This window comes from Meriones unguiculatus, chromosome 4 (genome assembly GCF_030254825.1).
Source record: "Meriones unguiculatus strain TT.TT164.6M chromosome 4, Bangor_MerUng_6.1, whole genome shotgun sequence".
NCBI classification, from domain to species: Eukaryota; Metazoa; Chordata; class Mammalia; order Rodentia; family Muridae; genus Meriones; species Meriones unguiculatus.
Window position 1 is genome coordinate 86,713,096 of NC_083352.1, and position 13,093 is coordinate 86,726,188.

Genomic DNA, 13,093 nt, shown 5'->3' on the forward strand with positions numbered 1-13,093 from the left:
TACCACAGTCTCTCTCTGGCAGTCGGTGCCACCTAAGCCCTGAGGAAGTCATGCCTGGGGCACATGTACCAGTGGCCAGGCGTTCCCAACACTGGCTGCTCCAGGCCTGGGGTCTGCCAGCTTCTCGTTTCTTTTGGTTTTTTGAGACAGGGTTTCTCCATGTAGCCTTGGCTGTCCTGGACTCACTTTGTAGACCAGGAAGGCCTTGAATTCACAGAGATCTGCCTGCCTCTGCCTCCTTGAGTACTGGGACTGCAGGCGTGGGTCACCACACCCAGCTAGCTTCTCTATTTCTTGAGCACCACAGCCTGGAAGTCGGTCCTGGAAGTCGGAAGTGGCCCTATGTGGCTTTGTCACCTGCTGATAGCACAGTCTCGGGAACAAGGGCTGCAGCTGCCTCAGGGGCCAGCTGCACCTCCCAGTGACAGCCCCAAGAACTAGTGGAGCTGGTGGTCAGAGGTCCTGGCCAGGGCCCCCACCCACAGTGGGAGCCTCCACAGCCTCAGGCTCTAACCTTCCAGCCGGTCTTTGTGGAGACTTGGGTACTCATGTTAGTCTTTTGGGCCAGTGGGTCTGAGGCAGTTCCGAGTGTCAGCCACTGCCCGTCCCACCCTCAGCTGCCAGCCCTTGCTTTTCCATCTCCCATGGTCAGAACATCCAAGTTACCAGGAAAAGCAAAGCCACTCACTCCCCAGCATGCTGAGGCACACATAGAAAAGGGCTTCACATGATCCTTGGACCGAGTGCTCACCACACGCCCTTGTGCACCTGGAGCTCTCCAGAAGCTTGTGGGGGCTTCCCGACACACTCAAACTATGTTGACATGGCTTTGTTAATGTGCACATAATACCCACGGACACAGAAGCACATTTACCCACCTACACAGCAGTGGGGAGCATGCCTTGTTCTTCCTGCCCAGAGCAATTCCCAGCTGTGCTGGTGTGAGGGTCCCACAGGCTTAGTTAGCCAGCCTGCCTTCCAGCTGTGGAATGGCAGGCCCTCCTTCCAACCCCATACCCTATGCTCTTTCTGTCCCCCAGGTGGTATGTCCGTGTCACAGTGTTCCAAGGAGGACGGCAGGAGCAGCTCAGGCCCACCCCACGAGACTGCCGCCCCTAAGCGCACCTACGACATGATGGAGGGCCGAGTGGGCAGGACCATCACCTCAGCCAGCATTGAGGGTAAGTGTCCTGCCATAGCGTCTCACCTGGGTGAAGTGCTGTTCTGGGTGACTCCCAGACAGCCAGGCTGCAAGGGAAAGGGAGGTGGCAGTGTCTGGACATGGGATAGCTCGAGGTTAACAGATAGATAACCAGAGCCAGGGAAGGGCATGCTTGCTTGCTGGGCCTTATGTCATGATGGAGACTGTTGCTGGCGGGCCCCAGCCCTCCCGCACACCGTATGATAACCCTGCTCTCCCCAGGACTCATGGGTCGTGCCATCCCTGAGCAGCACAGCCCCCACCTCAAGGAGCAGCATCACATCAGAGGCTCCATCACACAAGGTACACCCCTCCCATGGTGCAGTTCTACCCTCAGGCCAAACACAGGCTAGGGGTTTGCGAACAGAGCGTGATCCCCATCCCCCAACCGTGTGCTTTAATAGGTAGAAGGACTGCGCTGCGCCTGGCACTGACTTCACAGCTTAATGCATGCCTTGCTCATAATTGGGAGGAGGCCCAGACTGAATAGATCCTTAGTTAATGTCTTGGGATAAGCTGTACAGTGTGGTTTCAGTTAGTGTCCTCACTTCATGTGAAGAAATAGGCTCAGAAAAATCAGTTGGCATATTCAAGGTCACACAGGAAGGGAGGATTTGAACTCAGGCAGTCTAGTTCTAGGCACCACTTCGGGGAACCCCCAGGCAAGGAAGTGGAGAGTGGGCGCTGTGTGTCTGGCAGGCATCCCAAGGTCCTACGTGGAGGCCCAGGAGGACTACTTACGTCGGGAGGCCAAGCTCTTGAAGCGAGAGGGCACACCACCGCCCCCACCACCGCCACGGGACCTGACCGAGACCTACAAGACCCGGCCGCTGGACCCTCTAGGTCCCCTGAAGCTGAAGCCCACTCATGAGGGTGTGGTAGCAACTGTGAAGGAGGCAGGCCGCTCTATTCATGAGATCCCCCGAGAGGAGCTGCGCCGCACACCTGAGCTACCCCTGGCCCCACGGCCTCTCAAGGAGGGTTCCATCACCCAGGTACGAGTACCACATAGGAGGGCCCAGGGCGTGGCCATGGCTATGGAGGTTCTCACACTGGCCCCATTGCATTGGTCTATAAATCGAGGCCCAGGGTGGTTAGAACTTGCTCTGGGTCACTAATGGCATTTGTGAACCCAAGTCTTATGTCCTAAACTCTTACCACTCCACTGCTCACCACATCTTTACCTTAATGTGTGCATCAAGAAGCCCTGGAGGACCTGGTCCCACCTCTAGGGCCACTGTCCCCTCCCATGCCATGGCTTTATAGGAAAGAGAAAGACAAAGTAACTGGACAAAGGCACCTAGGGAGGCGCTGTCAGCAATGGGCCAGAATGAGGCTAGAGAATTCTGAAAAACAAAGGGCAGTAAGCAAAATACTGGACCCTCCTGAATCCCAGCAGTTGGGAAGCCAAATCAGGAAGATTGTGAATTGGAGGGTAGCCTCGACTACAAAGCAATACTCTGGCCTAATGCCGTTCACCAAAATTTTAAAGTTTAATAGCAACAAAAACACTGAGAAGAAATTGAGCTCTGGGACCTCGCTGTGCCCAGTGTCCCCAGCATGGATCCCCATGGGATCCTCTCCGTAATATCCAATAATTCCTTTCTGCATGGTGCCCTGATAGTAAATGTGTTGGCAGCCCTGGACCCAGAGCCACAGGCTGGGCATCGCAGGTGCCTCTGGCTGTGGGATTCCGTCATAAGACTTCATATCCTTGGACTAGCATTGCAAGCTGGTGGGGGCGTCCCACTGGGCGAGGGAGGTTGTGTTGACCTCTTCCGTCTGCCTCTAGATCAGCGGGTGGCTTTGGGGCTGCGCCAGGCCAAAGTGGGCAGGCCACCCAGCCTAGCCTCCTGGGCATCATTTCCTGGTAGAGGTTTCTGTCCCTCTGCGCCAAGGGTTTTGAGATGCCTTGCCCTGTGCAGAAATACAGGAAGGTCTGCATCTGGACAGCCAAAGACATAGACCTCACCCTCTCTCCAGGGCACACCACTCAAGTATGACTCCGGGGCGCCCTCCACTGGCACCAAGAAACACGATGTGCGCTCCATCATCGGCAGCCCTGGCCGGCCTTTCCCTGCCCTGCACCCGCTGGACATGATGGCTGATGCCCGGGCGCTGGAGCGTGCCTGCTATGAAGAGAGTCTGAAGAGCCGGTCGGGGACCACGAGTGGAGCAGGGGGCTCCATCACACGTGGAGCCCCAGTCGTTGTGCCTGAGCTGGGCAAGCCACGGCAGAGCCCACTGACCTACGAAGACCACGGCGCACCCTTCACCAGCCACCTACCACGTGGCTCGCCTGTGACTACTAGGGAACCCACGCCACGCCTTCAGGAAGGTGAGCTGGCCGGGCTCCCTCAGGTTGCCAGCCATGGGAAGGGGACAGCTCACAGGGTACCCTGGCCACTGCCTGCTGCCACAGCTGTCCATCTGCCCTGCCTCCACATCCGTACAGAGCTCCTTGTATTCCTTCTTACCAGGAACATTTTTAGTAATTCAAATCAAGGCTGAGGAGAAGGCTCAGCAGCTGAAGTACTTGCCGCACAAGCATGAGGATCAGAGTTCAAATCCCCAATGCCCACATAAACCAGACACACTCATTCACGCCTGTAATTCTCATGCTTCACAGTGAGACAGGAGAGTCTCCTGAAGGTCACAGACCACAAACAACTGTCTTTCTCGAGTTTGGTGGAAGCTGAAAACTGACCCCTCTCTTTTTCGCACATACATACATCTATCATGCCACGTGTTCCCCTCCATTCATGTGTACACACACACACAGATGAGGATAGTAATCGTTGAAGTGAAACGTTCTCCCTCGCTGGCGTACATCTCTCCAGGAATGTTGCTGCCCCGGAGCACCTGCATGTGGGATCCCCTTCGCCATGCCACTTCCTTCTCTGACTCTCTCTGCCCAGGCCCCTCCCTGGCTTCCTCCCCATTCTCAGCTCCTTCCACGTACGAAGCCTTTCCTGTGCGGGCCCTCTGTTCAGAGGGCTCCACCTTTAGTTCTGTTCCCAGCCAATCCCTGGATACCCCATACCACCATATTCAGATGTCAGGGCCTGGGGAGGCCATGGCCACCTCAGCCAGTTGCAGCCACATTCTGGCTGGGGTGTATCTTGATGTGTTATATTGGGGAGCATTTCCCAAAGCATTGAGAAATTATATTCAAATCTCTCTCTCTTACCCATATGCTTCCTACCTTGTCACTCATCTCCTGCCTGGAACAGTGGCTCCTTGGGGCTCAGCATTCTTATCTGCTTTGTTCTTGGGGTGATTCCTCTTCTCATCATGGGGACTGCCAGGCCACAGTTAATTCAGCCTGATGAAGTGAATGAATGAACAGGGACCAGTGAATAAATGAATGTTTTTACAAGCAACCAAGAGCACAGAAGCAGGAGACGCTGGGGCTTGTGACAGATCAGCCCGGTGGCCCAACACTGAGGCTGAGACCACTGCGACCTGTCCCCACAGGCAGCCTCCTATCCAGCAAGGCGTCCCAGGACCGGAAGCTGACGTCAACACCCCGGGAGATCGCCAAGTCTCCACATAGCACTGTGCCGGAGCACCACCCCCACCCCATCTCCCCCTACGAGCACTTGCTCCGGGGCGTAAGTGGTGTGGACCTGTACCGTGGCCACATCCCACTGGCCTTTGACCCCACCTCCATACCCCGAGGGATCCCTCTGGACGCAGGTGGGTTCCTGGGCCACAGATCTGGGGATTCCTTGGGTGGGACCCTCAGGGTCTGGACAGTTGGGGACAGGCTCAGTGCTGAGATCACCAGCTGCTTAACCCAGGGCAGGTTCTAGGGGTGGGCTCAGACTCGGGTTTCTCAGCGGCCTTCCTTTCCTGCAGGACTCATCTGCGCCTTGCAAGTGCATTAAATGAGGGCTCCAATGTGTGCCATGGTGTGGAGCCTTTTTAAAGGCACCTTTGTTAGGGTGTCAGGACCTGTATTTTGATGCAGTATATCGGGGAGCACTTCCCAAACGTTGGCAGCAGACAGGCCACGTGATGAGGGAGCAGGCCTTAAGCTCTGTGTGCGCACTGGGGAGGCATGAGGGTGCACAAGGAGAGGAAGGTGTCTGTGCGGAAGCGGGGAGCATGAAGACAAGGCATGGGCCACCTGACCCTCCCTCCCCCCCCCCAGCAGCCGCAGCCTACTACCTGCCCCGGCACCTGGCCCCCAGCCCCACCTACCCACACCTGTACCCGCCTTACCTCATCCGCGGCTACCCCGACACCGCGGCCCTGGAGAACCGCCAGACCATCATCAACGACTACATCACCTCACAGCAGATGCACCACAACGCTGCGTCTGCCATGGCCCAGCGCGCTGATATGCTGAGGGGCCTGTCGCCCCGGGAGTCCTCACTGGCCCTCAATTATGCCGCTGGCCCCCGAGGTGAGTCGCCCAGACCGGGCCCATCCGCAGAGCTTGGTCCTGTGCCATAGTGTACAAGAGACAGGCGCGCCCGTCTATACCCTGCAGTCTGCAAAGTGGACAGAATGGGCCGTGTGGATGCCACTGAGGGCACCCGTTTGGCTGGGTGGATAGTTGGCACATGCCGGCCCCTTAGGGAAAGTGGGGAAGTGCTGCTTGTCTCCAGCCACGTCCGGCAGCTGTGTGCGCAGCAGGCACCTCTTGCTACCATGTACAGTGGGCCTGCATGTTGTTCTGAGTCCTTGGTATGAGGGATCTGAAGGCATCCAAGAGATCAGAACACAGGCTGGACCTGTGTGGTTGCACACCTGTACTCTAAGAACTCAGGAGGCAGAAGCAGGAGGATCAGGCGGGCGAGGCCAGCCCCGGCTACATAAAGTTTGAGGCCAGCCTGGGCTACATAACTGTCAGTACAAATGATAAAAACAAGGAAGAGAGAGCTCGAGGCTGTTTGGAGCACTGACCTCCAGAGCCTGTGAGCAGCCCGCTCACTTTGCAGTGACTGTTCAGGGACAACCTTGTTGGCTCCAGTTAGAGACGCTAAAGCCATTCCGGGGATTTCAGAGGGTGAGGGCTGAGTGCAGGGAGTGGAGCTGCGGCTCAGGGTTGTCTACAAGGAGAGGCCATGTTTTAGCTCGAGACGTTGGTTGAGAAACACTATACACTAGAGCCCTGGAAAAGGGGCCTGGGGCCAAGCCAGGCACGGAGGAGAGGCACTGCCAGCTGCAAGGTCTCAGGCCTACACCCTTGGGGACAGGCGGACAGGCACCTACAGCTGACACCCCCACCCCACCCCTGCAGGCATTATCGACCTGTCCCAAGTGCCACACCTGCCCGTGCTCGTGCCACCAACGCCAGGCACCCCCGCCACCGCCATCGACCGCCTTGCCTACCTCCCCACGGCGCCCCCGCCCTTCAGCAGCCGCCACAGCAGCTCACCACTGTCCCCAGGTGCGCCTTCCTAATGGGTGGGTGGGGGCCACCTACCTCACTCCCTGTGCCCTGTAGGTAAGTTCTGGCCCACCGGGCTCTGCCTCAGACTCCGCCTTGCTGTTTCCAGGAGGCCCCACTCACCTGGCTAAGCCAACTGCCGCATCTTCATCGGAGCGGGAGCGGGAGCGAGAGCGGGAGCGGGACAAGTCCATCCTCACGTCCACCACCACAGTGGAGCATGCACCCATCTGGAGACCTGGTAGGGCACCCCAGACCCCGCCCCACCCCCAGGTCCTCATGGGCCACCTGGGCCTGCCCCCTGACTCGGCGGCCTGTCACCAGGTACGGAGCAGAGCAGCGGGGCTGGGGGCAGCAGCCGCCCCGCCTCCCACACCCACCAGCACTCGCCCATCTCCCCCCGGACCCAGGACGCCTTGCAGCAGAGGCCCAGTGTGCTGCACAACACGAGCATGAAGGGCGTGGTCACCTCCGTGGAACCCGGCACGCCCACGGTCCTGAGGTGGGCCAGGTTGGCACCGGGGGGAACAAGCCTGGGGGGAGGGCGCACAGATGGATTTGCTAAGTGGGAGGGGATTGTGTGGATGGGCAGATGGGTTGAGCAGATGGCAGGATTGGAAGGGGCGTGGATGAATGAGAAGGTTATGAGAGAGTGGGGAGATAGATGGCGTGTAGGCTGGCCCAGAGGAGAGGGTGTGTAGGGAGTAGGTGATGAGAGCAGTCCACAGGGAGCCAGGCGGATAGAGGATGCTTTGCGTGAACGAAGAGCAAGAGGGATGGCTAACTGGCTGGATGGGGGTGGGGCCGGGTGGATGGACTGCGGAATGCATATATGCATAGATGGATGGCAAATTGATGGCTGGACGGATGGATTGGAGGATGGATGTGCGGGAGAGCAGCAGGTAGATGGCTGAATGGGTTGGAGCAGATGGATGGGTGGGTAGATGGATGGACAAATGCATGGATGGACGAATGGGTAATCAGACTAGGTGGATGAGTGGCTGGACGAACGGATGGGTAGGCAGACGCATAGATGAATGAGTGGACGGGTGGATGATGGTCAGTTGGATGGTTTATGTGTCAGTGGATAAATTGAGACATGGAGAAAGGTGGATGAGTGTGGGGATGGATGGATGGATGGATGGATGGATGGATGGATGGATGGATGGATGGTGGGTGGGTGGTGGGTGGATGGATGGATAGATGAGCAGATGGATACATGGGTGCTGGGGAAGGGTAGCAAGATGGCCAGGTGGTTGGAAGGGTGAATGGGTAGGTCAACATGGGCAGAAGAATGGAGGGGAGAGTAGGTGGGTGGGAGGATGGACAGATGGACTGACAGGTGCTGGGTGCATAAGTCAGTTGGTAGCTAGTGCATGAGGCCCAGGAGTATCAGTTGAAAACTGGGACAGGGAGCTTAATTCATGGCTACAGGGCTAGTGCTGCCCACAGTTGCCGACAGCTGGTGCCTGCTTCTCCTGAACTTAGTCCGTGCCTGCTGGCACACATGCTCCTCACTCTGAGAGGCCGGGATGTGTGCCAGCTTCAAGGAGTGCGGCCTACTGCCCCTACTCGGGCTTCCTACCCTCCACGCACCGCGGTGGCATCTGGCCATGTGGTAGTGGCTGCCTTCAGGAGGGAATAGTCTGTCTTCCCGTCTGGGTTGCTGTTTTCTCAAAAGCTCCAGCACCCTTGCCTTGATTACCGCTGCATTCTGAGGGTCTGTGACGGTTCTCGGCACCTGGTAGGGGTTGGGTGAAAAGCTCTGGGAGAGAGGGACTGAGTGGGGCCAAGCACAGCCTAGGTCAGTCAGGCCAGCAGCCTTACTCTGGGAGCCTCAGGGAGCGAGAGGCGTAGTCAGGGACTCCGGGGATGTGAGGTAGTGATTCCTTGGCCGGCGCTGCCTGAACCTTCCTCTTCCCTTCCAGGTCCACCTCCACCTCTTCGCCTGTCCGCCCAGCTGCCACATTCCCACCTGCTACCCACTGCCCACTCGGTGGCACCCTTGAAGGGGTCTACCCTACGCTCATGGAGCCCGTCCTGTTGCCCAAGGAGACCTCTCGGGTTACCCGGCCTGAGCGGCCCCGTGTGGACACTGGCCATGCCTTCCTCGCCAAGCCCCCAGCCCGGGAGCCTGCCTCCTCACCCAGCAAGAGCTCCGAGCCCCGATCCCTAGCACCCCCCAGCTCCAGCCACACAGCCATCGCCCGCACCCCAGCAAAGAGCCTTGCACCCCACCATGCCAGTCCGGACCCGCCGGCGCCCGCCTCAGCCTCAGATCTGCACCGAGAAAAGACTCAAAGTAAACCCTTTTCCATCCAGGAATTGGAACTCCGTTCTCTGGGTAAGACCACCCTGACAGCGGCCACGTTCATAGACGCAATAATCACGCGTCAAATTGCTCACGAAAGGGGGCCGCGAGAAGGAGGTTCGCTGGCCAACGACTCCCCTGGCGACGGTAAGACATCCGGCCCGCCGCCTGCCCACCCCATCTGTGGCCTAAAGATATTTTCAGATCTTTGCTTTTAATTTTTCCCCCCTTTTTTGGTTGGTTTGGTGTTTTATTTTGAGCTCGTCCTCATCAGTTCGCACGCTGTGGTGACCCCAGCCCACAGGGTGCCTCATCGTATGCATCCTTTCATCATGAGTTTTTTCTTTTTTCCTTTTTTTTTTTTTTCCTCCTTTTTTCTTTTTGGATTTTTCGCCTTTTCTCCTTTAATGAATGGATCTGTGGTCTGGACTCCGACCACGTCCCCCCATCCCCCACTACCACCTGCACCTTCGTTTGGGGTAGTGGGGACTCAGGGGTCTACCAGCTGACTATCGCCACTGTTCAAGGAAGAAGTTAAGGCAGGGAGTGAGTGGGGAGAGAAGGGGCAGGGGGTCAGTCCAGGGCGCTGGGTACCCACCTCCCCCTCCCACACCAGCGTACAGCCCAAAGAGAATGAAGCTTCTCTGTGTTGGGTCAGGTACAGTGGGGCTGTGCCAAGGCAGGGTCTCGGGACCCACACCCCCAGACCCCACACTCCAACCCTGCGTACTCACGCCTTCCCTCCCCTTTCTCCGCCACCACCTGCCAGTCCATTCTCCCACACCCTAGCCGCTACTGCCCAAGCCAGACTTCCACAGTCCTTTGAGCGTGTCCATCTGTGTGTCCTATGGAACCTCCCATCACTCACCATTCCTCCTCTCTGGCCACCCCTAGGCCAGTATCATTTCCTTCCATCTTGAGGCCCAGCCAGTGCAGAGGAATGGCTTTTCCCAAGCCCAGCTCAAACCCAAGCCCACGCCACATTGTGACTCCAGCCTGCCTGTTACAGGTTACCACAGTGGAGCTGGCTACAGCCCTGATGGGGTGGAGCCCATCAGCCCCGTGGGTTCACCCAGCCTGACCCACGACAAGGGTCTGTCCAAACCTCTGGAAGAGCTAGAGAAGAGTCACTTGGAGGGTGAGCTGCGGCACAAGCAGCCAGGTGACAACCGGGGAGTGTAGCAGATGGGGAAACTGAGGCACAGCTCCAATCTGTCCCCAGCCCCTGACGAGCTCTGCTGTGTCCTCAGGCCCCATGAAGCTCAGTGGGGAGGCTGCCCACCTTCCACATCTGCGGCCACTGCCCGAGAGCCAACCCTCCTCCAGCCCACTCCTCCAGACTGCCCCAGGCATCAAAGGTCACCAGCGGGTGGTCACCTTGGCTCAGCACATCAGTGTAAGTGCCTGGCCCCTGCTACTGGGAGAGCAGGCGGATGTGAGGGCCCTATCCCAGAGTCAGGCAGATGCTGACGTGCACTGGCCACCCGGTTCTTTGGGAGCCATCTCTGTATGGCCCACCTGGGGACACTCCCCCAGGAGACCAAGAGCCAGGTCATGGTTCTGCCCTGCCGTAGTTGGAAGGTTCTGGCAGGGTGGTGGCTGAACTGCCCTCTCCCCGCAGGAGGTCATCACACAGGACTACACACGCCACCACCCGCAGCAGCTCAGCGGCCCCCTTCCTGCCCCTCTCTACTCCTTTCCTGGAGCCAGCTGCCCTGTCCTGGATCTCCGCCGCCCCCCCAGTGATCTCTACCTCCCACCCCCTGACCATGGCACCCCAGCCCGAGGATCCCCCCACAGTGAAGGGGGCAAAAGGTGAGGAGGAAACCTCATCTACATCAGATGCTGGCTGGGGAACAGTAGGGTGGGGGTGAGCCCAACGGAGTGTCGGGCTGATGGGAAACTGACAGCCCACTCAGGTCCCAGAAGCAGCACAAATTATGTGATCTTGGAACATGGCACACCCAGAGGTCCCAGCCAGGGCTCAGAGGTTTCACTCCCATTTAGCAGCTGGGGAAACTGAAGCATAGAAAAGTGAGTTAGCATCCCATCCAGTGCACACACTCCTTCCCTGGCTGGGCCTGGCCTAGGCTCAGGGGCAGAGCAAGGTGCCTGGGAGGAGTCCAGTTTGAAGAACACAGATGTAGATAGTCGGATCTCGGGGGGAACAGTGAGGTCCTGGAATGGGCATCTCATCAGGGTTCAAACATGGTGGTACACAGCCCTGAGGTCAGGCGAGGGGGCTGTTGGGAGGCTGAGGCAAGAGGTTGTGAACTTCAGGTCAGCCTGGACTGCACAGCAAGAACCGATTCAGAAGGCTGTGGGTTATCAATAGATTAGTTGAAAGGCACCTAACCTACCCGTGGCCCAATTGCAACAACCCACTGGGGTCTCCATACCTCAGGTGTCACCACCTGGCCATTCACCGAGAAACACGCAAATCCCCACTGTGGGCAGGAGGCTGTCCCCTCTGTGGGGAAGAATTTCACCATCATCTGGGGTGCTATCTCCATTAGGTCCCCAGAACCCAGCAAATCATCAGTCCTAGGCAGCAACGAGGACGGCATTGAGCCTGTGTCCCCACCAGAGGGCATGACCGAGCCAGGACACTCTCGGAGCACCGCATACCCCCTGCTGTATCGGGACGGGGAACAGGGGGAGCCCAGGTACCCATGGCACAAACCCTGCTCCGAAGTGGCTGTGTCGGTTCCAAGTCCACCCGTGCTCTCAGCCCTCTCTGAGGAGGCTGCTAACCGCTTCACAGCCCAGTGGGTTCATACACCTTCGGTGGCAGCACCCTGTGCCGTCCATCTGGGACCTCAGCCTGAGCTGTTCCCCGTTCTCCTGCTGAGGATCTGAAAGTGAACAAAGCTGGACCAGACAGGGTAGGGGTGGGTGTGGACATGGTGGGACAGGCCTCCAGCCTCAGAGGAGGTGACGTGCGCCTGCTCAGTTCCTGGGTCTTCTTGTGTCAAATCTAGCTATAAGAGGTCCCTGGGCGCCACTCATAGTGCACCTGGGAGGCTCTCGAGCTGCCCCAGGCAAGCCACAGCTAATTAGAGACCCCAGCAGGTCTGCGATGGTCCTTAGCAGCTCACTGGGACTCCCTGCTGCTCACGGCCAGCAAGCGCAGTGCCCAGCCTGCTGACCCGGCATCTCCCACTCCCTGCAGGATGGGCTCCAAGTCTCCAGGCAACAGCAGCCAGCCACCAGCCTTCTTCAGCAAGCTGACCGAGAGCAACTCCGCCATGGTGAAGTCTAAGAAGCAAGAGATCAACAAGAAACTCAACACCCACAACCGGAACGAGCCAGAATACAGTAAGAGGGGAGCCAGGGCTGGAGCTGGCTCTGGGAGGGAGCTGGCATTCTAAACCCCACCCTGAAGAGCCCGGCATGCCGCCAGCGGGTACTGACTGGTGTGGCACATACCACTACAGTGCTACCCGGCGCCCTCGGGTGCTGGGTGAAAGCTATACAAACTTCCCTGTCCTGGGGAGCACAGCACACTGCTCCAGTTGTCTGCCACAGACCTGGTGCTTGCACCATGGCTGATAGGGTGACAAGGACTCTTGTCCTTAGCTCAGGGTCACATGGACCATATGCTTTTGAGAACACCAGGAAGCAGCAAGTGAGGGCTGTGCACTGTCCCCTCCCCAGAGTGTCTTGGACAGATAGGCAAGGCTCTTCCCTTCAGGAATTAGACTGTAAACGCCTTTGCAGGTAGCACAGGCCTAGTTTACTGACCAACCACCCGAGTAAACCTGGGGCGTCAGGTCCCTGTTGTGCCCAGATTGTACAGGGGACAAGTAGGAGTGCAGATGTCCTTCGGACCTGTGTGCTCAGGCCTCCCCACCTTGTTACCCTGCTCTAGATATTGGCCAGCCTGGGACGGAAATCTTCAACATGCCCGCCATCACTGGAACAGGTAACCCTCTCACACGTCTGCATAGTGCTCCCTTCCCCAACTGCTGACCTGGGGACAAGGAATTCTAGCCAGCTCACGTTCTGCCCCTGCTAGCCTCAGTGGACTCAGAGTGACACAGAAGGCCAGCTTCCACTGACTAGAGCCCTCCCCGTAGGAGGAGTGGCTGAGGCTTGAGGTCAGGGTCCCTCAAGTGTTCTGTGGGTGTTAGGTACATATGCCACCTGGAAGCTCTTGCCCATTGAATGGGGAGTGTCA

General features: G+C 58.1%; 1 protein-coding gene across 26 annotated transcripts in view; it reads left to right on the forward strand.

Moving 5' to 3' along the window:
* Positions 1 to 13,093, forward strand: part of Ncor2 (nuclear receptor corepressor 2) — a 159,804-nt gene that overhangs the window by 141,389 nt on the left and 5,322 nt on the right. For 13 of the 26 annotated variants that reach the window (XM_060382326.1, XM_060382329.1, XM_060382318.1 and 10 more), the window contains 16 exons: positions 1,041 to 1,181; positions 1,424 to 1,504; positions 1,901 to 2,196; positions 3,185 to 3,539; positions 4,679 to 4,900; positions 5,358 to 5,612; positions 6,453 to 6,602; positions 6,712 to 6,843; positions 6,927 to 7,113; positions 8,531 to 9,060; positions 9,923 to 10,075; positions 10,164 to 10,309; positions 10,535 to 10,728; positions 11,430 to 11,579; positions 12,086 to 12,231; positions 12,785 to 12,838. In XM_060382326.1, the coding sequence (XP_060238309.1) occupies positions 1,041 to 1,181; positions 1,424 to 1,504; positions 1,901 to 2,196; positions 3,185 to 3,539; positions 4,679 to 4,900; positions 5,358 to 5,612; positions 6,453 to 6,602; positions 6,712 to 6,843; positions 6,927 to 7,113; positions 8,531 to 9,060; positions 9,923 to 10,075; positions 10,164 to 10,309; positions 10,535 to 10,728; positions 11,430 to 11,579; positions 12,086 to 12,231; positions 12,785 to 12,838 (3,192 nt within the window). Of the gene's footprint in view, positions 1 to 1,040; positions 1,182 to 1,423; positions 1,505 to 1,900; positions 2,197 to 3,184; positions 3,540 to 4,678; positions 4,901 to 5,357; positions 5,613 to 6,452; positions 6,603 to 6,711; positions 7,114 to 8,530; positions 9,061 to 9,922; positions 10,076 to 10,163; positions 10,310 to 10,534; positions 10,729 to 11,429; positions 11,580 to 12,085; positions 12,232 to 12,784; positions 12,839 to 13,093 lie in introns of all 26 variants that reach the window. The other 13 variants (XM_060382325.1, XM_060382331.1, XM_060382332.1 and 10 more) reach the window with 8 other exon arrangements.